At 44.2% G+C, this 25,970-nt stretch overlaps 1 protein-coding gene across 3 annotated transcripts in view; it reads left to right on the forward strand.

The window, feature by feature from the left end:
- The window catches only part of LOC109868195 (uncharacterized), a 38,846-nt gene extending 13,701 nt beyond the window's left edge, over window positions 1-25,145 (forward strand). The window contains exons 2-10 of one of the 3 annotated variants that reach the window (XR_004205006.1): window positions 13,876-13,994; window positions 14,085-14,174; window positions 16,306-16,426; window positions 16,552-16,691; window positions 18,140-18,342; window positions 19,890-19,999; window positions 20,207-20,348; window positions 20,459-23,130; window positions 23,255-23,545. Coding sequence is in view for 2 of the 3 variants with exons in the window: in XM_031802958.1 (XP_031658818.1) it covers window positions 13,876-13,994; window positions 14,085-14,174; window positions 16,306-16,426; window positions 16,552-16,691; window positions 18,140-18,342; window positions 19,890-19,999; window positions 20,207-20,348; window positions 20,459-22,049 (2,516 nt within the window). In the remaining variant the exon portion in view is untranslated. Of the gene's footprint in view, window positions 1-13,875; window positions 14,175-16,305; window positions 16,427-16,551; window positions 16,692-18,139; window positions 18,343-19,889; window positions 20,000-20,206; window positions 20,349-20,458 lie in introns of all 3 variants that reach the window. The other 2 variants (XM_031802958.1, XM_031802959.1) reach the window with 2 other exon arrangements.
- The last annotated feature ends 825 nt before the right edge of the window (window positions 25,146-25,970 follow it).

Here is a 25,970-nt window from a genome sequence, read left to right on the forward strand (position 1 = left end):
AAGAAAGAGAGTGCAGAAGAGACTGACTCCCTCCACCTGGAGGAGCATTAGATCAGGCCTCTCTGATACATGTCCCCACTGCTCCAATCCCCTCTGCTGAGCGGCTGTATCCTTTCCACCGTATGTCATCCTGTAACAACCTGTTATCCGTCTCCAGCCTAACATGCAAATCTCACCGGCCACGTTTGCAAGCGTGAGCGTTGCAAAATAAATGTACAAGCGTGTCTGCGTAGCCATGTGGTATGTGTTACTGCAAAGCCGCACGCGACAAACTGGCAGTGGTGAGAAAAGTACCCAATTGTCATACTTGACTAAAAGTTTAGATACCTTAATAAAAAGTCAGCCAGTGAAATTCTACTTGAGTAAAAGTCTAAAAGTATTTTGGTTTTAAATGTATTCAAGTATCAAAAGTAAAAGTATAAATCCTTTAAAAATCTGTATATTAATCAAATCAAATCAAAATGATGTTTCCACCTCCATGCTTCACGGTTGGGATGGTGTTCTTGGGGTTGTACTCATCCTTCTTATTCCTCCAAACATGGCGAGTGGAGTTTAGACCAAAAAGCTCTATTTTGTCTCATCAGACCACATAACCTTCTCCCATTCCTCCTCTGGATCATCCAGATGGTCATTGGCAAACTTCAGACGGGCCTGGACATGCACTGGCTTGAGCAGGGGGACCTTGCGTGCGCTGCAGGATTTTAATCCATGACGGCATAGTGTGTTACTAATGGTTTTCTTTGAGACTGTGGTACCAGCTCTCTTCAGGTCATTGACCAGGTCCTGCCGTGTAGTTTTGGGCTGATCCCTCACCTTCCTCATGATCATTGATGCCCCACGAGGTGAGATCTTGCATGGAGCCCCAGACCGAGGGTGATTGACCGTCATCTTGAACTTCTTCCATTTTCTAATAATTGCGCCAACAGTTGTTGCCTTCTCACAAAGCTGCTTGCCTATTGTCCTGTAGCCCATCCCAGCCTTGTGCAGGTCTATAATTATATCCTGATGTCCTTATCCTGATGTCCTTACACAGCTCTCTGGTCTTGGCCATTGTGGAGAGGTTGGAGTCTGTTTGATTGAGTTTGTGGACAGGTGTCTTTTATACAGGTAACGAGTTCAAACAGGTGCAGTTAATACAGGTAATGAGTGGAGAACAGGAGGGCTTCTTAAAGAAAAACTAACAGGTCTGTGAGAGCCGGAATTCTTACTGTTTGGTAGGTGATCAAATACTTATGTCATGCAATAAAATGCAAATTCATTCATTCAAAATCATACAATGTGATTTTCTGGATTTTTTTCTCTCACAGTTGAAGTGTACCTATGATAACAATTACAGACCTCTACATGCTTTATAAGTAGGAAAACCTGCAAAATCGGCAGTGTATCAAATACTTGTTCTCCCCACTGTACATTAATTTGTCCAATAGAATTGCACCCTAGATCAGCTAGATGCAGGCATGAGTGTGCAAGGTGGTATTGATTGTGCGACTGGATGAATGGAATATGAATGACAGTCACCCAATATGCTGTATTAGAAATAAGGCCATGCTCATCATTTTTTAAATTGTCCTTCCTCATCTTAAATGGCACTGACTGCCACTGATGTATACTTAGGTGACTAAAGGTCTGTGCTTTTAAGTTAAGCCAATGTATAGATCAGAAACATTGCAGATAGAAATATACAGTATAGAGCTGATAGGATTTGTTATTCTTAGTACCATGTCTGTTCTAGATAACACATTTCTATCTAAGCACTCTATAAACATGGCACCCTTGTGAATAAGCCCCAGGTGAGGCTATATCCACATCGCCTAGTGTTGGTTACTATGGTTACTCCCTCTCCCCATAGCAACAGGGAGCCTTAGCTTATACTTATCCAGAGAACCTTTATTATGATGTTGTTGTTGTTGCCCACTGGCTACATTCACTTTTGTTATTTGAGGTTGTGCTGTCATCAGCCCCCAGGGCCAGTCAGATGTGTGTATCTGAGCGTTGGTGCAGCTGTGTGTGTTTTGGCCTGGCTGTAAGGATGTAACGAATCCCCACAGGTTCAAATGTTTAAGATGAGTGCATCGGTCTGTGGGATCCCAAACCGATACAAATTTAGCTTCGTTGGTCAGAAAATCGATTCAAACGTTACGAATTGTCATTTCACTGACATTTTGTGCTCATATTAATTTCTTTCTACCTTCCAAAAATACATCTCATATTTTGTGACAACTGTCCTCTCCTTCAGTGTATGAACTAAACATGTAACTGCGTTGACAGTCATTGATCTACAAGTCATTTTGCATGCCAATCAACCCCGAGTCAAACTGTGCACTGTTGTAAATTTGAATGAATGTCATTTGAAATAGAAAATTGTGTTTTTGCTTTAAACAATCTGTGTATATGGTCATTTTTAGATATACAGTGGTTCAAAAAAGTCTTTAGTCAGCCACCAATTGTGCAAGTTCTCCCACTTAAAAAGATGAGAGAGGCCGGTATTTTCATCATAGGTACACTTCAACTATGACAGACAAAATGAGAATTAATTTTTAATGAATTTATTTGCAAATTATGGTGGAAAATAAGTATTTTGTCACATACAAGCAGGAGATTTCTGTCTCTCACAGACCTGTAACTTCTTCTTTAAGAGGCTCCTCTGTCCTACACTCATTAACCTGTATTATTGGCACCTGTTTGAACTTGTTATTAGTATAAAAGACACCTGTCCACAACCTCCAACAGTCACACTCCAAACTCCACTATGACCAAGACCAAAGAGCTGTCAAAGGACACCAGAAACAAAATTGTAGACCTGCACCAGGCTGGGAAGACTGAATCTGCAAAAGGTAAGCAGCTTGGTTTGAAGAAATCAACTGTGGGAGCAATTATTAGGAAATGGAAGACATACAAGACCACTGATAATCTCCCTCGATCTGGGGCTCCACGCAAGATCTCACCCCGTGGGGTCAAAATGATCACAAGAACGGTGAGCAAAAATCCCAGAACCACATGGGGGGACCTAGTGAATGACCTGCAGAGAGCTGGGACCAAAGTAACACACTATGCCGCCAGGGACTCAAATCCTGCAGTGCCAGACGTGTCTCCCTGCTTAAGCCAGTACATGTCCAGGCCCGTCTGAAGTTTGCTAGAGAGCATTTGAATGATCCAGAAGAAGATTGGGAGAATGTCATATGGTCAGATGAAACCAAAATATAACTTTTTGGTAAAAACTCAACTCGTTGTGTTTGGAGGACAAAGAATGCTGAGTTGCATCCAAAGAACACCATACCTACTGTGAAGCATGGGGGTGGAAACATCATGCTTTGGGGCAGTTTTTCTGCAAAGGGACCAGGACGACTGATCCATGTAAAGGAAAGAATGAATGGGGCCATGTGTCGTGAGATTTTGAGTGAAAACCTCCTTCCATCAGCAAGGGCATTGAAGATGAAACGTGGCTGGCTCTTTCAGCATGACAATGATCCCAAACACACCGCCCGGGCAACGAAGGAGTGGCTTCGTAAGAAGCATTTCAGGGTCCTGGATTGGCCTAGCCAGTCTCCAGATCTCAACCCCATAGAAAATCTTTGGAGGGAGTTGAAAGTCTGTGTTGCCCAGCAACAGCCCCAAAACATCACTGCTCTAGAGGAGATCTGCATGGAGGAATGGGCCAAAATACCAGCAACAGTGTGTGAAAACCTTGTGAAGACTTACAGAAAACATTTGACCTGTCATTGCCAAAAAAAGGTATGTACAAAGTATTGAGATAAACTTTTGTTATTGACCAAATACTTATTTTCCACCATAATTTGCAAATAAATTCATTAACAATCCTACAATGTGATTTTCTGGATTTTTTTCTTCTCATTTTGTCTGTCATAGTTGAAGTGTACCTATGATGAAAATTACAGGCCTCTCTCATCTTTTTAAGTGGGAGAACTTGCACAATTGTTGGCTGACTAAATACTTTTTTGCCCCACTGTACAGGGTAAAGTTGATCATTTCAAAACGAGGACAGCAATCACTTTTGTAAGCGGCACTACATGGTCCAAGCAGGAGGAGAAGCGCTTCATAAAAACTTTCAAACAGTCAAAACCATTCGATTTTGAGACGAGGGTGAAATTCAAGGCTCTATATTCATTGGCTATGTCATAGATCATTTGTAAAGTTAAATATCTACACATTACTAGCTCAGACAATTTTAATCTGAAAAAATGACAAGTAAGTGATGGTGAATTTCAGATCAAAAGTGAGGGGAGAAAAAAACAGTTTGCATTGCCCCCCCCCCCCCCCCCACAATCTGGTAGTGGGGTGGTAGATGCCCACTAGTCTCCCTTATGGCTCAGCTCAGGTGACTACATCCACCATAGACATATACACTGAGCGTACAAAACATTTCCATGACATGAATCCAGGTGAAAGTTATAATATCTTATTGATGTCACTTCAATCAGCGTAGATGAAGGGGAGGAGACCGGTTAAAGAATGATTTTTAAGCCTTGAGACAGTTGAGACATGGATTGTGTATGTGTACCATTCAGAGGGTCTATGGGCAAGGCAAAATATTTAAGTGCCTTTGAAAGGGGTATGGTAGTAAGGTGCCAGATGCACCGGTTTGATTGTGTCAAGAACTGCAATGCTGCTGGGTTTTTCACGCTCAACAGTTTCCCTTGTGTACCAAGAATGGCCCACCACCCAAAGGCATCCAGCCAACTTGGAGAAGCATCCCTGTGGAACGTTTTCTATGCCTTGTAGTCCCAACGGTTTGATGCCCCGACGAATTGAGGCTGTTCTGAGGCAAAATGGAGTGCAACTTAATATTAGGAAGGTGTTCCTAATGTTTTTATGTTTTGTAAACTCTGTACATCATTTGCACACACACACACACACAGAGAAGTAAGCTCAGACAGATCTAGCTCAGAGAGGCCCAGCTAAAGAACTCCATCAGCAGCAGATTGTAATTTAGAATGAAAAATGTATGTGTTTATGCAATAACTGTTAATGCATCGAATCTTATCGCATCAAACCGAATCACATTGATTCGTTCCTCTAATCAAACCGAATTGCATTGAATCGTTTCAAACCAAAATGTATCATTCCTGTATCGTATTGGAGCACAAGTATCTAGATACATATCGAATCGTCTTGAAAGGGAAAGATGCACATCCCTACGTGCCTGGCTAATCATGAGGCCTCTGTTTCCTGTGTTTGTTGATAAGAAAAGGTGAGGGGGTAAGGGGGAGGGGTGAGCAGGGTTGAGGCCCAGTTAGTTCAGTCATTAACCTAACCCTGGCCTACCACACCACAGTTTCCACTGTCATTTTTAGTTGTTTATTTCACTTGCTTTGGCAACGCCCACATAGGTTTCCCACGCCAAAAAGCCCCTTTGAATTGAGTTGAGTTGTTCACAATCCTCTAATGGATTGGATATTGTTAAGATGAACAGTCAACTCCTGATAACTACATGCTCTAGTTTAGTGCGTACTGTCTGTCACAACTGCCTCTGCTGCCAGGAGGTGACTGTACTACCTCTGTTACACCAAGTGATTAAAGTGTCTTTGACGTACTTAGCCTACCAATGTTTAGCACCAACTGGTTGCAGACAGGCACAAGCCAATATTTCAAGTCAGGATTTGTTGTGTGTACAGTATGTGTACAGTATGTGTACAGTGAGTGTACAGCAGTGGGGGGGCTGTACACACTGAGGGGAGGACAGCTCATAATAATGGCGAGAATGGAGTCAATGGAATGGTATCAAACACATAAAACACGTGGTTTCCATGTGGTTGATACCATTCCATTCCACCCATTAATATGAGCCAGCCTCCACTGGTGTACTGTATGTGTACAGTATGTGTATGACCTTTGTGTGGTGTGAGAGAGCCTGGGGGCTGGTACACAGGTTATGTATGTGCTGTACTAACTACCCTAAGGGGCCCCTCAATAACTTTAAAAGAAAAATGAAAAAGACAGGATAGTATAGGACAGGACAGGAGGACAGGACAGTAAAGGACAATATAGGAGGACTGGACAGTATAGGAGGAAAGGACACACAGGACAGTATATGACAGGACAGGACAGTAAAAGACAAGACAGGACACTATAGGAGGACGGGACAGTATAGGACATGACGGTATAGGAGGACATGACAGTATTGGAGGACAGGACAGTAAAAGACAAGACGGGACAGTATAGGAGGACAGGACAGTATTGGAGGACAGTAAAAGACAAGACAGGACAGTATAGGAGGACAGGACAGTAAAATACGAGACAGGACAGTATAGGAGGACATGACAGTATTGGAGGACAGGACAGTAAAATACATGACAGTATAGGAGGACATGACAGTATTGGAGGACAGGACAGAATGGTATAGGAGAACAGGACAGGACAGTATGTGACAGGACACTATATGACAGGACAGTATAGGAGAACAGGACAGGGCAGTATATGACAGGACAATATATGACATGACAGGACAGTAGAGGACAACAGGACAGGGCGGTATATGACAGGACAGTATAGGACCACAGGACAGGGCAGTATATGACAGGACAGTATAGGAGAACAGGACAGTATATGACAGGACAGTATAGGACCACAGGACAGGGCAGGATATGACAGGACAGTATATGACAGGACAGGGCAGAATATGACAGGACAGTATAGGACAACAGGACAGTATATGACAGGACAGTATAGGACCACAGGACAGGGCAGGATATGACAGGACAGTATATGACAGGACAGGGCAGTATATGACAGGACAGGGTAGTATATGACAGGACAGGACAGTATATGACAGGACAGGACAGTATATGACAGGACAGGGTAGTATATGACAGGACAGGACAGTATATGAGAGGACAGGACAGTATATGACAGGACAGGGCAGTATATGACAGGACAGGACAGTATATGACAGGACAGGGCAGTATATGACAGGACAGGGCAGTATATGACAGGACAGGGCAGTATATGACAGGACAGGGCAGTATATGACAGGACATGACAGGACAGGGAAGTATATGATATGACAGGACAGGACAGTATATGACAGGACAGTATAGGACCACAGGACAGGGCAGGATATGACAGGACAGGGCAGGATATGACAGGGCAGTGTAGGAGAACAGGACAGTATATGACAGGACAGGGCAGTATATGACAGGACAGTATAGGACCACATGACAGGGCAGTGTAGGAGAACAGGACAGTATATGACAGGACAGGGCAGAATATTTATAGGACAGGGCAGTGTAGGAGAACAGGACAGTATATGACAGGACAGGACAGTATATGACAGGACAGGGCAGTATATGACAGGACAGGGCAGTATATGACAGGACATGACAGTATATGACAGGACAGGGCAGTATAGGACAGGGCAGTATATGACAGGACATGACAGGACAGGGAAGTATATGACAGGACAGGACAGTATATGACAGGACAGGACAGTATATGACAGGACAGGGCAGTATATGACAGGACAGAACAGTATATGACAGGACATGACAGGACAGGGCAGTATATGACAGGACAGGTCAGTATATGACAGGACAGTATATGACAGGACAGTATATGACAGGACAGGACAGTATATGACAGGACAGTATAGGACCACAGGACAGGGCAGGATATGACAGGACAGGGCAGGATATGACAGGGCAGTGTAGGAGAACAGGACAGTATATGACAGGACAGGGCAGTATATGACAGGACAGGTCAGGATATGACAGGGCAGTGTAGGAGAACAGGACAGTATATGACAGGACAGGGCAGTATATGACAGGACAGTATAGGACCACATGACAGGGCAGTGTAGGAGAACAGGACAGTATATGACAGGACAGGGCAGTATATGACAGGACAGGGCAGTGTAGGAGAACAGGACAGTATATGACAGGACAGGACAGTATATGACAGGAAAGGACAGTATATGACAGGACAGGGTAGGAGAACAGGACAGGGCATGGTGATGTGTTGAACTGAAAGCTAAACTTAACGTAAACTAACTCTCTGAATGTACAGTACTGTACTGTAGTCTCCCACGCCTCTGTCTCTAGGATACCTGAAACCAGACCTGAAACCAGATCTAACCCAAATTGAATATCAAGTAAAGCTGCATATCCTGTCCTGTATTGTAGTGTAGTGTAGAAAGCCAGTTTAGCCCCCCTCCCGTCTCACAGACCACATCTCTCTGGCGTGGCGTGCAGCGTGTTTGTGTGAACTCTTCACCTCGCCAGCACACAGAGCCCAGTAGAGGATGGAGAGAGAGTAGAGGAAGAGGAAGGGAGGCAGGAAGGGATGTGAGTGAAGGGGGGCAAAACCAAAGCAAGGGAGGAGGGAGGTTAGACAGAGGGTATAGGGTTACTGTGTAGAGCGACAAGTTGTGAAAGTGGAAAGTTACTAAATCTTTCCAATTTGTTATGTTTCATTGAATGAAGTTAAATATTTCACATTTTGTACAGCCCTGTGTGCTCACAACTTTTGCAATGCTGGATGTATTAGGTGACATTATGATGCTTTGAGTCTGCAGTGAAAGAAGTGTGTACATCGTCCTGACTCTTTTAGTTTTTAGGTTGTGGAGAGATGCTAGTTCATCAAAGAGTCTTTTATTTTGTAAGGAGGGGAAGGGGGCTTGGAGATAAAGAGTCAAGACGGGGGAGTTTGTTGCCGTGCCGTTGAGTCATTGGGAGAAGGAAAGGAGGATCTCAGTGCTGAATGAACGCCAGCCAGAGAACAGAGATTAGATTACAACTGGCCTAGAGAACACAGACCTTCAACTACTTCCTTTAAGAACCAGAAGCCAGACGAATACAGACTTCAAGCTAAGGACTACAGCCATAAAACTGCTGCCGCTTTCAACCCAAACGACCTCCATGAGTTATCTGGTGACCCTCCACACACACGGCTCATATGAAGCGATAATCATTTTCTATGCTTTCTGCCATGTCCTGTTGTCATACTCACACAGGGGAGGGCTGCTAGTAGAGGTCTACCGATTAATCAGAATGGCCGATTAATTAGGGCCGATTTCATAACAATCGGAAATCTGTATTTTTGGGGGCTAATTTCAGATTTAAATTTTTTTGAATAATAATATATATATTTTTTTAGACCTTTATTTAATTAGGCAAGTCAGTTAAGAGCACATTCTTATTTTCAATGACGGCCTAGGAACGGTGGGTTAACTGCCTTGTTCAGGGGCTGTGCGACAGATTTTCAACTTGTCAGCTCGGGGGATCCAATCTTGCAACCTTACAGTTAACTGATCCAACGCTCTAACCATTGCACTCCACGAGGAGCCTGCCTGTTACGTGAATGCAGTAGAAGCCAAGGTAAGTTGCTAGCTAGCATTAAACTTATCGTATAAAAAACAATCAATCAATCATAATCACTAGTTATAACTACTAATCCAGGTTAGCAGGCAATATTAACCAGGTGAAATTGCGTCATTTCTCTTGCGTTCATTGCTCGCAGAGTCAGGGTATATGCAACAGTTTGGGAAGCCTGGCTCATTGCAAACTAATTTGCCAGAATTTTACGGAATTAAGATATAACATTGAAGGTTGTGCAATGTAACAAGAATATTTAGACTTAGGGATGCCACCCGTTAGATAAATTACAGAACGGTTCTGTATTTCACTGAAATAATAAATGTTTTGTTTTCGAAATGATAGTTTACAGATTCGACCATATTCATGACCAAAGGCTCGTATTTCTGTGTGTTATTATGTTATAATTAAGTCTGATTTGATAGAGCAGTCTGACTGAGCAGTAGCAGGCTCGTAATCATTCATTCAAACAGCACTTTCGTGCGTTTTGCCAGCAGCTCTTTGCAAGCACAGCGATGTTTATGACTTCAAGCTTATCAGCCTAATGGCTCGTGTAACTGATGTGAAATGGCTAGCTAGTTTGCTGGGTGCTAATAGCGTTTCAAACGTCACTCGCTCTGAGACTTGGAGTAGTTATTCCCCTTGCTCTGCAAGGGCCGCAGGCTTTTGTGGAGCGATGGGTAACGATGCTTTGAGTGTGGCTGTTGTCGATGTGTTCCTGGTTCGAGCCCATGTAGGGATGGAAGCTATACTGTTACACTGGCAATACTATAGTGCCTATAAGAACATCCATTAGTCAAAGGTATATGAAATACAAATGGTATAGAGGGAAATAGTCCTATAAATACTATATTAACTACAACCTAAACCTCTTACCTTGGAGTATTGAAGTCTCATGTTAAATGGAACCACCAACTTTCATATGTTCTCATGTTCTGAGCAAGGAACTTAAACGTTAGCTTTCTTACATGGCACATATTGCACTTTTACTTTCTTCTCCAACACTTTGTTTTTGCATTATTTAAACCAAATTGAACATGTTTCATTATTTATTTGAGGCTAAATTGATTTTATTGATGTATTATATTAAGTTAAAATAAGTGTTCATTCAGTATAGTTGTAATTGTCATTATTACAAATACCGATTTAATCGTTATCTGCTTTTTTGGTCCTCCGATAATCGGTATCGGTATCGGCGTTGAAAAATCATGATCGGTTGACCTCTAGCTGCTAGTGTGTGTGTAAGGCCTGTAGGAAGTCACTGATACTCTTGTCTGTTCCAGAAATAGCACAGTGAAACATGATCAGGGACGTATTGCAGTGAACTAGAATCTGAAGTCAATTGTCTACTGTTTGCTGATGATCTGGTGCTTCTGTCCTCAACCAAGGAGGGCCTACAGCAGCACCTACAGTTGAAGTTGGAAGTTTACATACACCTTAGCCAGATACATTTAAACTCAGTTTTTCACAATTCCTGACATTTAATCCTCGTAAAAAAATCCCTGTCTTAGGTCAGTTAGGATCAGCACTTTATTTTAAGAATGTGAAATGTCAGAATAATAGTAGAGAGTGATTTATTTCAGTTTTTATTTCTTTCATCACATTCCCAGTAGGTCAGAAGTTTACATACACTCAATTAGTATTTGGTAGCATTGCCTTTAAATTGTTTCACTTGGGTCAAACGTTTGGGGTAGCCTTCCACAAGCTTCCCCCAATAAGTTGGGTGAATTTTGGCCCATTCCTCCTGACAGAGCTGGTGTCACTGAATCAGGTTTGTAGGCCTCCTTGCTCGCACACGCTTTTTCAGGTCTGCCCACAAATGTTCTATAGGATTGAGGTCAGGGCTTTGTGATGGCCACTCCAATGCCTTTACTTTGTTGTCCTTAAGTCTTTTTGCCATAACTTTGGAAGTATGCTTGGGGTCATTGTCTATTTGGAAGACCCATTTGCGACCAAGCTTTAACTTACTGACTGATGTCTTGAGATGTTGCTTCAATATATCCACATACGTTCCATCCTCATGATGTAATCTATTTTGTGAAGTGCACCAGTCCCTCCTGCGGCAAAGCACCCCCACAACATGATGCTGCCATCCCGGTGCTTCACGGTTGGGATGGTGTTCTTTGGCTTGCAAGTCTCCCCCTTTTCCCTCCAAACATAACGATGGTCATTATGGCCAAAGAGTTCTATTTTTGTTTCATCAGACCAGAGGACATTTCTCCAAAAAGTACGATCTTTGTCCTCATGTGCAGTTGCAAACCGTAGTCTGGCTTTTTTATGGCTGTTTTGGAGCAGTGGCTTCTTCCTTGAAGAGCTGCCTTTCAGGTTATGTCGATATAGGACTCGTTTTACTGTGGAAATAGATATTTTTGTACCCGTTTCCTCCAGCCTCTTCAAAAGGTCCTTTGCTGTTGTTCTGTGATTGATTTGCACTTTTCGCACCAAAGTACGTTAATCTCTAGCAGACAGAACGCGTCTCCTTCCTGAGCGGTATGACGGCTGCGTGGTCCCAATAGTACATACACACTGTACTATTGTTTGTACAGATGAACGTGGTACCTTCAGGCGTTTGGAAATTGCTCCCAAGGATGAACCAGACTTGTGGAGGTCTACAATTGTTTTTCTGAGGTCTTGGCTGATTTCGTTTGATTTTCTCATGATGTCAAGCAAAGAGGCAGTGAGATTGAAGGTAAGCCTTGAAATACATCCACAGGTACACCTCCAATTGACTCAAATGATGTCAATTAGCCTTTCAGAAGCTTCTAAAGCCATTACATCATTTTCTGGAATTTTCCAAGCTGTTTCAAGGCACAGGCAACTTAGTGTATGTAAACTTCTGACCCACTGGAATTGTGATACAGTGAATTATAAGTTAAATAATCTGTCTGTAAACAATTGTTGGAAAAATTACTTGTGTCATGCACGAAGTAGATGTCCTAACCGACTTGCCAAAACTATAGTTTGTTAACAAGAAATTTGTGGAGTGGTTGAAAAATGAGTTTTAATGACTCCAACATAAGTGGATGTAAACTTCTGACGTCAACTGTAGATCTTCTGCACAGATTCTGTCAGATCTGGGTCCTGACAGTAAATCTCAGTAAAACAGAAAAAATGGTGTTCCAAAAAAGGTCCAGTAGCCAGGACCACAAGTACAATATCCATCTAGACACCGTTGCCCTAGAGCACACAAAAAAACGATACATACCTCGGCCTATACATTAGCGCCTCGGATAACTTCCACAAAGCTGTGAACGATCTGAGAGACAATGCAAGAAGAGCCTTCTATGCCATCAAAAGGAACATAAAATTTGACATACCAATTACAATCTGGCTAAAAATACTTGAATCAGTTATAGCTCACCAACCAGGAATTCACAAAATGGGACAAAAACCAAATTGAGACTGCTAAAATATCCTCCACGTACAACGTAAAACACCAAATAATGCATGCAGAGCAGAATTAGGCCGATACCCGCTAATTATCAAAATCCAGATAAGAGCCCTTAAATTCTACAACCACCTAAAAGGAAGCGATTCCCGAACCTTCCATAACAAAGCCATCACCTACAGACAGATGAACCTGGAGAAGAGTCCCATAAGCAGGCTTGTCCTGGGGCTCTGTTCACAAACACAAACACACCCCACAGAGCCTCAGGACAGCAACACAATTAGACCCAACCAAATCATGAGAAAACAAAAAGATAATTGCTTGACACATTGGAAAGAATTAACAAAAAAACTGAGCAAAATAGTATGCTATTTGGCCCTAAACAGAGACTACACAGTGGCAGAATACCTGACCACTGTGACTGACCCAAACTTAAGGAAAGCTTTGACTATGTACAGACTCAGTGAGCATAGTCTTGCTACTTAAAAAAAAAATGTTTTACTTAACAAGGCAAGTCAGTTAAGAACAAATTCTTATTTTCAATGATGGCCTAGGAACAGTGGGTAGAAGGACAGATCTGTACCTTGTCAGCGCGGGGGTTTGAACTTGCAGCCTTCTGGTTACTAGTCCAACGCTCTAACCACTAGGCTACCCTGCCGCCCCAAAAAAGAAAGGCTGCTGTAGGCAGACCTGGCTCTCAAGAGAAGACAGGGTATGTGCACACTGCCCACAAAATGAGGTGGAAACTGAGCTGCACTTCCTGCACAGCCTTACAGCACATGTCCTCATTTTTGAGCCCATGTCCTCATTTAAAAAAATCAGACCTGGATGAACCTCTGTCGGATGATTTCAGAAAGTTGCTTTTTTCATCTAAGTTGGATGTGATCACAACGTCGTGCGTTTTCTCTTCTTTCAAACGGCCAAACAGTTATTCTAAAGACAGCGATTTGTACTTTGTTAGAATCTTATGCGTATAAACCCATCATTTATTAGCTTAATAGGGGCTTTAAATATTTACCTAAAAAATGCCAGTGTGCATTCCCCCAGGGTCTCAAATGCTTCAGACAGCCATGTCTCCATCTCAGGAATATACTGTACTCTAGAAATACATTTAAGGACTAACGAACAAAGTCGTGTTTTATCTCCTCTCCTGTGTTGCAGCGACCCTCCAGAAGAAGAGTGAGTGTCCGGCCGCCCTCGTCAGTGGGAACGGGAGGAAAGGATGGACATCCACTTCTATAGACGGAGTTAGCCTCTCAGAGGGAAACCTACTGCTGCAGGTATAGCTGTGTGTGTGTGTGTGTGTGACAGGTATTCCATGTGTGTGTGTCTCATGTATCCTCTCTCTCTCTCTCTCTCTCTCTGCGTAGGCCCTGAATGGTTTTGTCCTGGTGGTGACCACTGATGGCTCCATCTTCTACGCCTCTCCAACCATCCAGGACTACCTGGGCTTCCACCAGGTACAGCGCCTTCGGGAAAATATTCAGACCCCTTGACTCTTTCCACATTTTGTTACGTTACAGCCTTATTCTAAAATGGATACAACAAATAAAAATGTTCAGCAATCTGCACACAATACCCCATAATGACAAAGCGGAAACATGTTTTTTTTATTTCAAAATAAAAAATGAAATATCACATTAACACGTATTCAGATCTTTTGACATGAGACTCAAAATTGAGCTCAGGTGCATCCTGTTTCCATGCATCCTGTTGAGATGGGTATACAACTTAATTGGAGTCCACCTGTGGTAAATTCCATTGATTGGACATGATTTGGAAAGGCGCACACCTGTCTATATAAGGTCCCACAGTTGACAGTACATGTCAGAGCAAAAACCAAGCCATGAGGTTGAATAAATGGTCCGTAGAGCTCTAAGACAGGATTGTGTCGAGGCACTGATATGGGGAAGGGTACCAAAACATTTCAGCAGCTCTGAAGGTCCCCAGGAACACAATGGCCTCCATCATTCTTAAATGAAAGAAGTTTGGAACCACCAAGATACTTCCTAGAGCTGGCCTCCCAGCCCAACTGAATAATCGGGGGAGAAGGGCTTTGGTCACGGAGGTGACCAAGAACCTGATGGTCACTCTCAGAGCTCCTCAGTGGAGGTGGGAGAACCTTCCAGAAGGACAATCGTCTCTGCAGCACACTACCAATCAGGTCTTTATGGTAGAATATCCAGATGGAAAACACTCCTCAGTAAAAGTGTTGCGTTTACGCACTGAAGGTAGGTAAAGGAGTCAAACGCAGGAGAGCAGAGATGTCAGTGTAGCGTATATTTTAATAAAGGCAAGTCCAAAAAAATTGTACAGTACAATACCCAAAAACAACGCCCAAGACAACGGGAACTAACAGTACTCCCATAAGGCACAAAAACACAACGCACCTTACTATAATAAACACACGCGAAATACACTGAGGAAAGCCTCCACAAGCAACAAGAAAATAAACCCGCACAAACCTAAGCGGGGAAACATAGGTAAATATACACACAGAAATGAAAGCAAATGAAAACCAGGTGTGAATGAACCAAAGACAAAACAAACGGAAAAGGATACATGGATCGGGGATGGTAAGTAGGCCGGCAACGCCGACCCCCGAGCGTCGCCCGAACAAGGAGAGGAACCACCGTCGGTGGAAGTCGTGACAGAAAGGTACATACATGACAGCCAGCTTGGAGTTTGCCAAAAGGCACCTAAAGGACTCAGACCATGAGAAACAAGATTCTCTGGTCTGATGAAAACAAGATTGAACTTTTTGGCCTGAATGCCAAGCGCCACGTCTGGAGGAAACCTGGCACCATCCCTACGGTAAAGCATGGGGGTGGCAGCATCATGCTGTGGTGGTGTTTTTCAGCAGCAGGGACTGGGAGACTAGTCAAGATCAAGGCAAAGATGAACGGAGCAAAGTGCAGAGAGATCCTTGATGAAAATCTGCTCCAGAGCTCTCAAGACTCAGAGGCAAAGGTTCACCTTCCAACAGGACAACGACCCTAAGCACACAGCCAAGACAACACAAGAGTGGACAAGTCTCTTTGGGACAACTCTTTGAATGTCCTTAAGTGGTCCAGCCAGACTTGAACCCGATCAAACATCTCTGGAGAGACCTGAAAATAGCTGTGCAGCGACGCTCCCCATCCAACCTGACAGAGCTTGAGAGGATCTGCAGAGAAGAATGGGAGAAACTCCCCAAATACAGGTGTGCCAAGCTTGTAGCTTCATACCCAACAGGACATGAGGCTGTAATCGCTGCCAAAGGTGCTTCAACAAAGTACTGAGTAAAGGGACTGAATACTTAAATTAGCAAAAATGTCATAAAAACAGTTTTTGCTTTTTCATTATGGGGTATTGTGTGTAGATTGATAAGGGAAAACAACGATGTAATCCATTTTAGAATAAGGCTGTAACGTAACACAATGTGGGAGAAGTCAAGGCGTCAATACTTTCCGAAGGCACTGATCATAACTTATTGATTATGGAATCGTTCAATGTACAATTATGGACGTCTTGGGCACTATGTTTATGACACTTGTAGCATTCTGCATGTTAACTCTGGGTTCATTTCTGGATGAATATAATGCTGCCCAGTCTGATGTGGTGCACCAGAGTGTGTACGACCTGATCCACATAGATGACAGAGCCATGTTCCGGTGTCAGCTTCACGTCACTCTCAACCCCAACCAGAATGACTCAGAGGCCGGACCAGACGGTGTGTACAGTACATGGACCACAGCACTCTGAAAATGTTTATTTTAGTGGTTGGTCAGCTATTAATAGGACAGTCCCAAGTATCTCAAACATGTATCTAATTGGAATGTCATCTGTCTTCTGCAGCCAGGCAATCAAGCAGCAGGCCTGATGGTGAGTCTATGAGCTACCTGCCCCAGCACATTCCTCCAGACAACAGCTTCTTCCTAGAGAGAAGCTTCTGCTGTCGCTTCCGCTGTCTGCTAGACAACACTTCCGGCTTCCTGGTAGGACCACATACAGATATGATAAATACATATACGGTTGAAGTCGGACGTTTACATACACTTAGGTTGGAGTCATTAAAACTCGTTTTCCAACCACTCCACAAGTTTCTTGTTAACAAACTATAGTTTTCCCAAGTCGGTTAGGACATCTAATTTGTGCATGACACAAGTCATTTTTCCAATAATTGTTTACAGACAGACTATTTCACTTATAATTTACTGTATCACAATTCCAGTGGGTCAGAAGTTTACATACACTAAGTTGACTGTGCCTTTAAACAGCTTGGAAAATTCCAGAAAATGATGTAATGGCTTTAGAAGCTTCTCATAGGCTAATTGACATAATTTGAGTCAATTGGAGGTGTACCTGCGGATGTATTTCAAGGCCTACCTTCAAACTCAGCGCCTCTTTGCTTGACATCATGGGAAAATCAAAAGGAATCAGCCAAGACACCAGAAAAAGAATTGTAGACCTCCACAAGTCTGGTTCATCCTTGGGAGCAATTTCCAAATGCCACAAGGTACCACGTTCATCTGTACAAACAATAGTATGCAAGTATAAACACCATGGGACCACACAGCCATCATACCACTCAGGAAGGAGACGCGTTCTGTCTCCTAGAGATGAGCGTACTTTGGTGTGAAAAGTGCAAATCAATCCCAGAACAACAGCAAAGGACCTTGTGAAGATGCTGGAGGAAACGGGTTCAAAAATATCTATATCCACAGTAAAACGAATCTTTTATCGACATATCTTGAAAGGCCGCTCAGCAAGGAAGAAGCCACCGCTACAAAACCGCCATAAAAAAGCCAGACTACGGTTTGCAACTGCATATGGGGTCAAAGATCATACTTTTTGGAGAAATGTCCTCTGGTCTGATGAAACGAAAATAGAACTGTTTGGCCATAATGACCATCGTTATGTTTGGAGGAAAAAGGGGGAGGCTTGCAAGCCGAAGTATACCATCCCAACTGTGAAGCAGAGGGGTGGCAGCATCATGTTGTGGAGGTGCTTTGCTGCAAGAGGGACTGGTGCACTTCATAGAATAGATGGCATCATGAGGAATCAAAATTATATGGATATATTGAAGCAACATCTCAATCACATCAGTCAGGAAGTTAAAGCTTGGTCGCAAATGGGTCTTCCCATTTGAAGAAATAAAAGGTGAAATAGAATGATTTATCTACTATTATTCTGACATTTCACATTCTTAAAATAAAGTGGTGATCCTAACTGACCTAAGAAAGGGAATTCTTACTAGGATTTAATGTCAGGAATTGTGAGTTTAAATGTATTTGGCTAAGGTGTATGTAAACTTCTGACTTCAACTGTATCAAATGTGATCCATAGGTTAACCATAATCCATTAATGATATGGAGAGCACTCGCCTAAAAATACATGTGAATGAACTACTGTATGCAACACGAGCTCTCTCTCTCTCCTCTAGGCGTTGAAGTTCCAGGGGCGTCTGAAGTATGTGTGTGGTCAGGGGAGGCTGGCGGATGACGGGGCCACGACCCCCGCTCAGCTGGCCCTCCTTGCCATCGCTGCGCCCCTGCAGCCCCCGGCTGTCATGGAGATCAGGACCAAGACTCTCCTCTTCCAGACCAAACACAGACTGGACTTCGCCCCCATGGGTATAGACACCAGGTACTGGAGTAACCCCCAAACCCTGTAGTGTGTTAACCCTTACCCTAACCCTATGGGTATAGACACCAGGTACTGGAGTAACCCCCAAACCCTGTAGTGTGTTAACCCTTACCCTAACCCTATGGGTATAGACACCAGGTACTGGAGTAACCCCCAAACCCTGTAGTGTGTTAACCCTTACCCTAACCCTATGGGTATAGACACCAGGTACTGGAGTAACCCCCAAACCCTGTAGTGTGTTAACCCTTACCCTAACCCTATGGGTATAGACACCAGGTACTGGAGTAACCCCCAAACCCTGAAGTGTGTTAACCCTTACCCTAACCCTATGGGTATAGACACCAGGTACTGGAGTAACCCCCAAACCCTGTAGTGTGTTAACCCTTACCCTAACCCTATGGGTATAGACACCAGGTACTGGAGTAACCCCCAAACCCTGTAGTGTGTTAACCCTAACCCTATGGGTATAGACACCAGGTACTGGAGTAACCCCCAAACCCTGTAGTGTGTTAACCCTTACCCTAACCCTATGGGTATAGACACCAGGTACTGGAGTAACCCCCAAACCCTGTAGTGTGTTAACCCTTACCCTAACCCTATGGGTATAGACACCAGGTACTAGAGTAACCCCCAAACCCTGTAGTGTGTTAACCCTTACCCTAACCCTATGGGTATAGACACCAGGTACTGGAGTAACCCCCAAACCCTGTAGTGTGTTAACCCTTACCCTAACCCTATGGGTATAGACACCAGGTACTGGAGTAACCCCCAAACCCTGTAGTGTGTTAACCCTTACCCTAACCCTATGGGTATAGACACCAGGTACTGGAGTAACCCCCAAACCCTGTAGTGTGTTAACCCTAACCCTATGGGTATAGACACCAGGTACTGGAGTAACCCCCAAACCCTGTAGTGTGTTAACCCTTACCCTAACCCTATGGGTATAGACACCAGGTACTAGAGTAACCCCCAAACCCTGTAGTGTGTTAACCCTTACCCTAACCCTATGGGTATAGACACCAGGTACTGGAGTAACCCCCAAACCCTGTAGTGTGTTAACCCTTACCCTAACCCTATGGGTATAGACACCAGGTACTGGAGTAACCCCCAAACCCTGTAGTGTGTTAACCCTAACCCTATGGGTATAGACACCAGGTACTGGATTAACCCCCAAACCCTGTAGTGTGTTAACCCTAACCCTATGGGTATAGACACCAGGTACTAGAGTAACCCCCAAACCCTGTAGTGTGTTAACCCTTACCCTAACCCTATGGGTATAGACACCAGGTACTGTACTGAAAGAAGGGGAAGCAATGTGTGCAATCTCCCATCACATCTCACAGCATCACTGACAACATTGTACCCTCCCTGGGACTAACATAGAGGGAACTTGAGAGGACAATGTTGGTTTTCTTCTAATAATATGTGCTACAGCATCGGACCTTCATAAATTGACCTGTGTGTGTGTCTCTGCACATCCGTGTGTGTGTGCCGCGTGTGTGTGTGTGCCGTGTGTGTGTGCCATGTGTCTCTTCTATCCCCTCCAGAGGTAAAGTGGTGCTGGGTTACTCTGAGACAGAGTTGGTCACTAGAGGCTCAGGTTACCAGTTCATCCATGCTGCTGACATGATGTACTGCGCAGACAACCACCTCAAAAGTGAGTTAGATTGTAGTTACTCATTACACACACGCATATGAGTAAACATTTTCTGAAGCTTACATCTGGTGTTTTGAAAGCCAACACTCAGTATGATGCAGAGTCTGACTCCTTTCTCTCACCTCCCCTCTATATCTCTCTCACCTCCCCTCTATATCTCTCTCCTCCTCGCTATATCTCTCTCTCCTCCCCTCTATCTCTCTGTAGTGATAAAAACAGGAGAGACTGGTTTCACAATTTTTAGGCTGCTGACTAAGGCAGGTGTGTGGGTGTGGGTTCAGGCCAACGCCAGGGTCGTCTTCAAGGCAGGGAGACCCGACTTCATCGTCGTTCGACAGAAAGCCCTGATGTGAGCCTACTGTTGACATTTATCTTTACTCAAAATAGTTATATCATTCCATGCTATGTTTTACATAAAGTATGTTTTAGTGGCCTTTGACCTTTGTCACCCATCTACAGGAACCAGGAGGGCGAGGAGCACCTGCGTCAGCGGAGAATAGAGCTTCCCTTCAACTTTGCCACTGGGGAGGCTCTGCTGTATGAGTCCTGTTCCTCTCTGGATACTGCCGTTATGCCTCCAGGACCACCCATCCCCCCAGGCCTCACTCCCCCAGGCTCCAGCCCTGAGGACAAGCACCTGGACTCTACCTCTCTCCTGGGGTCCCTACTCTGTCAAGACCGCTCTGTCTACACTCAGCCCCAGGACCCTAGCCTGGACCTCCAGGACCTTTCCCCGGACTTAAACCTAGCCTTCCCCCAGGACCAGGACCCAGGCCTGGAGAGAGCCTTCCTGGACAGCCACACTCTGCTGAGTGTCCCCGGGGAGCTCCAGGTTCCCCATAGGCCCAGCTTGGTAGACCCCACAGCCCAAACCATGATGGACTCTCTGGGGGAGATCCTGGGGAAGATGGGGGCGGAGGGCCTGGAGGGGCTGAGGTTGAAGGAGACAGAGCTGAGGGAGTGGGAGAGCACCCTCTTCAGGATCAACATGGAACAGCAGGATGTGACGGGGAAGATGGATGATATCTTAGCCAATGATGTGTTCTCGTATGTGGAGGAGGCTCTGATGAGGGAGAATGATGGTGGATGTGTGATAGGCAGCTTGAGACAGGCCACTGAGCCAATAAACAGACTCCCTGCTCACAACACTGCCAATCCGAACACACTGGGCGTGTTCCCTCACTCCCAGAGTTCCTTATTGCCAGGCAACAAGGGCTTCAATGGCGGGAACGGCTCACACAGTGAGAACCGATGGCAGATGGGTGGTCCACACATGACCTCTAAACTCAACAGCTATGAAGAGCAGAGGCTGCTGGGTAATGGAGTTGTTAGTGGCATGGAGCACGGGGTGGAGTGTAGTCCTGGGATTGTTAGAGAGCCACGCAGCGTTGTAAACACAAACATACTACCCAAGGCTGCTCACACGTTTGCAGGGCAACGGACTCAAGGAAGTGGCGGCTATCTCCATGGCAACCGAACGGTCCCACAACCATCCCATATTAACAACCAACCGGAATCCTGGATACCCTCCATCCAAAATATTATCCTTAATAACCACAGCCCTGTTCCTCTCCCAAACTTCTACAATATTCTCCCTGAGGCCTTTGACCAAACCATGCAGCCCAGCCTGGAGTTATACCACTCTGGGACTGGAGATGCAAAAAGGCAGTTCTCAGGGCAGCCCTGTCCGGGTCCTTCATATCAGGACCCAAGGCAGTCTTGGCAACAGCCACGGCAAAGTACACAATGGCAACCTTGGCAGATACCACAGTGTTTTCCAGCAAAGCCAGTAAATGGACTCCGTCACACACACCCCAAACACACCACACACATACCGTCCAATAACGCATCCAGAACTCAAACACTCACACACACACCCTCAGGCAACTGTATGTTTGAAAAAAGGCCTTCAAATATCAGTGGCCTTACACCTGCCCAAAACAGGTCACACGGTCCCATACCTGCCCCAACTCAGTCCAATGGACCCAGACCCACTCCCATTCTTTCCAATGACTGTAGAATCAGCTTCTCTACCCAGGCCCCCAAATGATTTGTGCCTTACCCTGAAGCATCTCTAATCCCAAGACCTTCTTACCCCCAAACCTCCATTCCTAACCCAACCTACCCCACAGCCGCCATCCCTAACCCCATCCCTGCCCTATCCAAAGGGGCTCAGCCAGGGGAGGGCATGGCAGCTCTCCCTGCCTGGTCTGGGGCTCCATACCTGGGCATGAAGCATCTCCCAGGCCCCTTTCCCAGCCCCCAGCTGGTTCCCCGGAGCTCCAGGGGGGATGGCAGCTGTAATAATCCCAGTGAAGGGAGCTTGACGCTGGGTGAGAGGGGGTTGGAAGGCAGCCTTTTTTCTGGATGTCCAATGCCAGGGTTTCCTCCTGAGAACGGATCTGTACAATCATCTTTATTCTACACATGTGAGAGTGCTACAATCCATTTTACTACTGTTTTAGCAAGGTTCTGGGGGGCCTCCCATCCTCACAAGACTTGTAGGTACTGGAATGTGACCTACAATGACCCTCCAATGTGAAGTGTGTCTTCATCTGTCCCTCCATAGGTCCCTAGCAGTTCCAAACAGTGATGCGGATCCTTTTCTCTTCACTGGCCTGGCTAATAGAACCACCAACATCTCCTAGACTCTTGAACTTAGAGGAATACAACAAACCATCTCCACCGTGGCACCATCAACATCTCCTGGAGGAATACAACAAACCATCTCCACCGTGGCACCACCAACACCTCCTGGAGGAATACATCAAACCATCTCCACTGTGGCACCACCAACATCTCCTGGAGGAATACAACAAACCATCTCCACCGTGGCACCACCAACATCTCCTGGAGGAATACAACAAACCATCTCCACCGTGGCACCACCAACATCTCCTGGAGGAATACAACAAACCATCTCCACCGTGGCACCAGCGACATCTCCTGGAGGAATACAACTGTACAAAAAATCTCACCTCTTTCGGAGACTGGTCCTTGGAGCTGGATAATATGATATTTTGTTAGTTTCCATTTCAAGAAACAAGCTTTAAAGACAGATGGGCGGTAGTGTTTTTGGAAGTTGCTCAAATACAGCTGTTTGTGTATGAGTGAATGTCCAGGTTGTTATGGTAAGCATAAAAAGGAGTGTACACTGTTTTTATGCTTCGTCATGTTTGTTTGTTTTGAACTTGTTTGATGTCGTGCTGTTTTGGTCTTCAGAGATCTTGTATTGACATTATTGTTTCTGTTCAGGCTTTAGCTGTGAAGACACACACACACACAAAGGAAGGAAACAGTTAGCCTAGTCTAGCCTGAAGCCTAGTCACTCTTAGATCTCCAGAGTTCCTCTGTGGAGGTGGGAGAACCTTCCAGAAGGACAATCATATCTGCAGCACTCCACTAGTCAGGCCTTTATGATAGAGTATCCAGACAGAAGACACTTGTCAGTAAAAGGCATATGACAGCCTGCTTGGAGTTTGCCAAAAGGTACCTACAAGAACTCAGACCATGAGAAACAAGATTCTCTGGTCTGATGAAACCAAGATTGAACTCTATGGCCTGAATGACAAGCGTCATGTCTGAAGGAAACCTGGCACCATCCCTACGGAGAAGCAGTGTGGTGGCAGCATCATGCTGTGGGGATGTTTTTCAGCGGCAGGGAGTGGGAGACTAGTTAGGATCAAGGGAAAGATGAACGGTGCAAATTGCGAAGAGATCCTTGATGAAAACCTGCTCCAGAGCACTCAGAACCTCAGACTGGGGTGAAGGTTCACCTTCCAACATGACAATAACACTAAGCACATATCCAAGCCCGGACTTGAACCTGATCGAACATCTCTGGAGAGACCTGAAAATAGCTGTGCAGCGACGCACCCCATCCAACCTGACAGAGTTTGAGAGGATCTGCAGAAAAGAATGGGAGAAACTCACCAAAAATACAGCTGTGCCAAGCTTGTAGCGTCAAACCCAAGAAGACTCGAGGCTGTAATCACTGCCAAAGGTGCTTCAACAAAGTAATGAGTAAAGGGTCTGAATACATATGTACAGTAAATGTAATATTTCAATTTTTGCTTTATCATTATGGGGTATTTGTGTAGATTGGAGGGGATTTAAAAAATAAAAATCATTTTAGAATAAGGCTGTAACGTCACTGTGGAATTAGTCAAGGGGTCTGAACACTTTCCGAATGCACTGAATATAATAATTTAAATAGAAAAGAACGGATTGATGCGTCAAATGTTGTTTTGTATATCAGTTCATAAACATGATCCCATGGTACTGAGACATCAAAAAATCTGTTCTCAACTATCTTGACTTTTATGCCTTATAGTTATCAAACCTCTCAACCTTTTTACACTAGTCATTTTAAGCCACGCAGGGTTTTGATTGGAGTCAGACAAACAAACTCATTCCTTTCTCTTTTGAGTAATTGCCTCTTCGATTTTTGTGGCAGAGCTGCATTGAGTTGGTTATACTTTTTGTATTGAGCATGCATCTCCATGCACCTTTTTTGCTTGTTCTGTAAGACATAAACATACCTTCCTTATCCATCCAAGAAAGTGTGGCTTTCCTCTATCAGTGTGTTGGAGTTGAGCTATTATTATTATTAATATAATATCTGTAATATTTGTTCTGCTTCTTCTGGAGGATGAAATTGTAATTATAACCAACTCTGTATGGCTTCATTTAGAAAGGAGGATACTTTAAACAGGATTCCATTGTCAATCCACCGGAAATGGTTGGTTTTAATCTGTATAATGGCAAAGAGACCCCTTTTTGGATATTGGATGTGCCTCTCTTAGTAAGTAACCTGCTGGAAAAGCAGTTTGGATTTCGATATATTTTTGGTATATTGGCTTATATTGAGAGATGTATTGCCTTTATATTGAACTTTGTCTGGTTTTCTATTTTAGATAAAAAGGAGGAAAAATATTTTCACATGATCCTCCTGGAGTCAGTAGAGCCATGAATACATACAGTGCCTTCAGAAAGTATTCACACCCCTTGACTTTTTCATTTTCTGATTTTAAAATAGATTCAATTGAGATTTTGTGACACTGGCCGACACACAATACCCAATAATGTCAAAATGGAACTATGTTTCTGAAAATGTGTACATATGAATTAAAAATGAAAAGCTGAATTGTTTTGAGTATTCAACCCATTTGTTATGGCAAGTGCAGGAGTAAAAATGAGCTTAGGTCACATAGTAAGTTGCGTGGACTCACTCTGTGTGCAATAATAGTGTTTAACATGCATTTTTAATGTCTACCTCATCTCTACAGCCTACAGTCGTGGCCAAAAGTTTTGAGAATGATGCAAATATTCATTTTCACAAATTCTGCTGCCTCAGTTTGTATGATGGCAATTTGCATATACTCCAGAATATGGAAGGGTATGGAAATCGGCCATAATAACGGCCATCTTTAAATCGGGCGACCCTGTTGACGTGAGTAACTACAGGCCCATTAGTATACTACCTGTGGTGTCAAAGGTTGTTGAAAAGTGTGTAGCAGAACAACTGATTGCCCACCTCAACAACAGCCCCTTCACATTACACTCCATGCAGTTTGGCTTCAGAGTGAAACACTCCACAGAAACAGCCATCTTTTTTCTTCTGGAAAATGTGAAGTCCAAGATGGACAAAGGGGGTGTTGTTGGGGCTGTGTTTCTGGACCTAAGGAAGGCTTTTGATACTGTTAACCATGAGATTCTCATCACAAAATTGTTCAAGTTGAACTTTTCCCCCCGATGCCTTGAGATGGATGAAATCATACCTTGAAGGCAGAACTCAGTGTGTCAGAGTGAGCAATGAACTGTCGCCCACTCTTAGCTATGATGTGGGCGTGCCCCAAGGGTTAATACTGGGGCCCCTCCTGTTCAGCTTGTACATTAATGATCTGCCTTTTATCTGTACTTGGATCTGAAGTTCAAATGTATGCAGATGATACAGTGATATATGTGCATG

The sequence above is a fragment of the Oncorhynchus kisutch genome, linkage group LG23 (genome assembly GCF_002021735.2).
Source record: "Oncorhynchus kisutch isolate 150728-3 linkage group LG23, Okis_V2, whole genome shotgun sequence".
Lineage (NCBI taxonomy): Eukaryota > Metazoa > Chordata > Actinopteri > Salmoniformes > Salmonidae > Oncorhynchus > Oncorhynchus kisutch.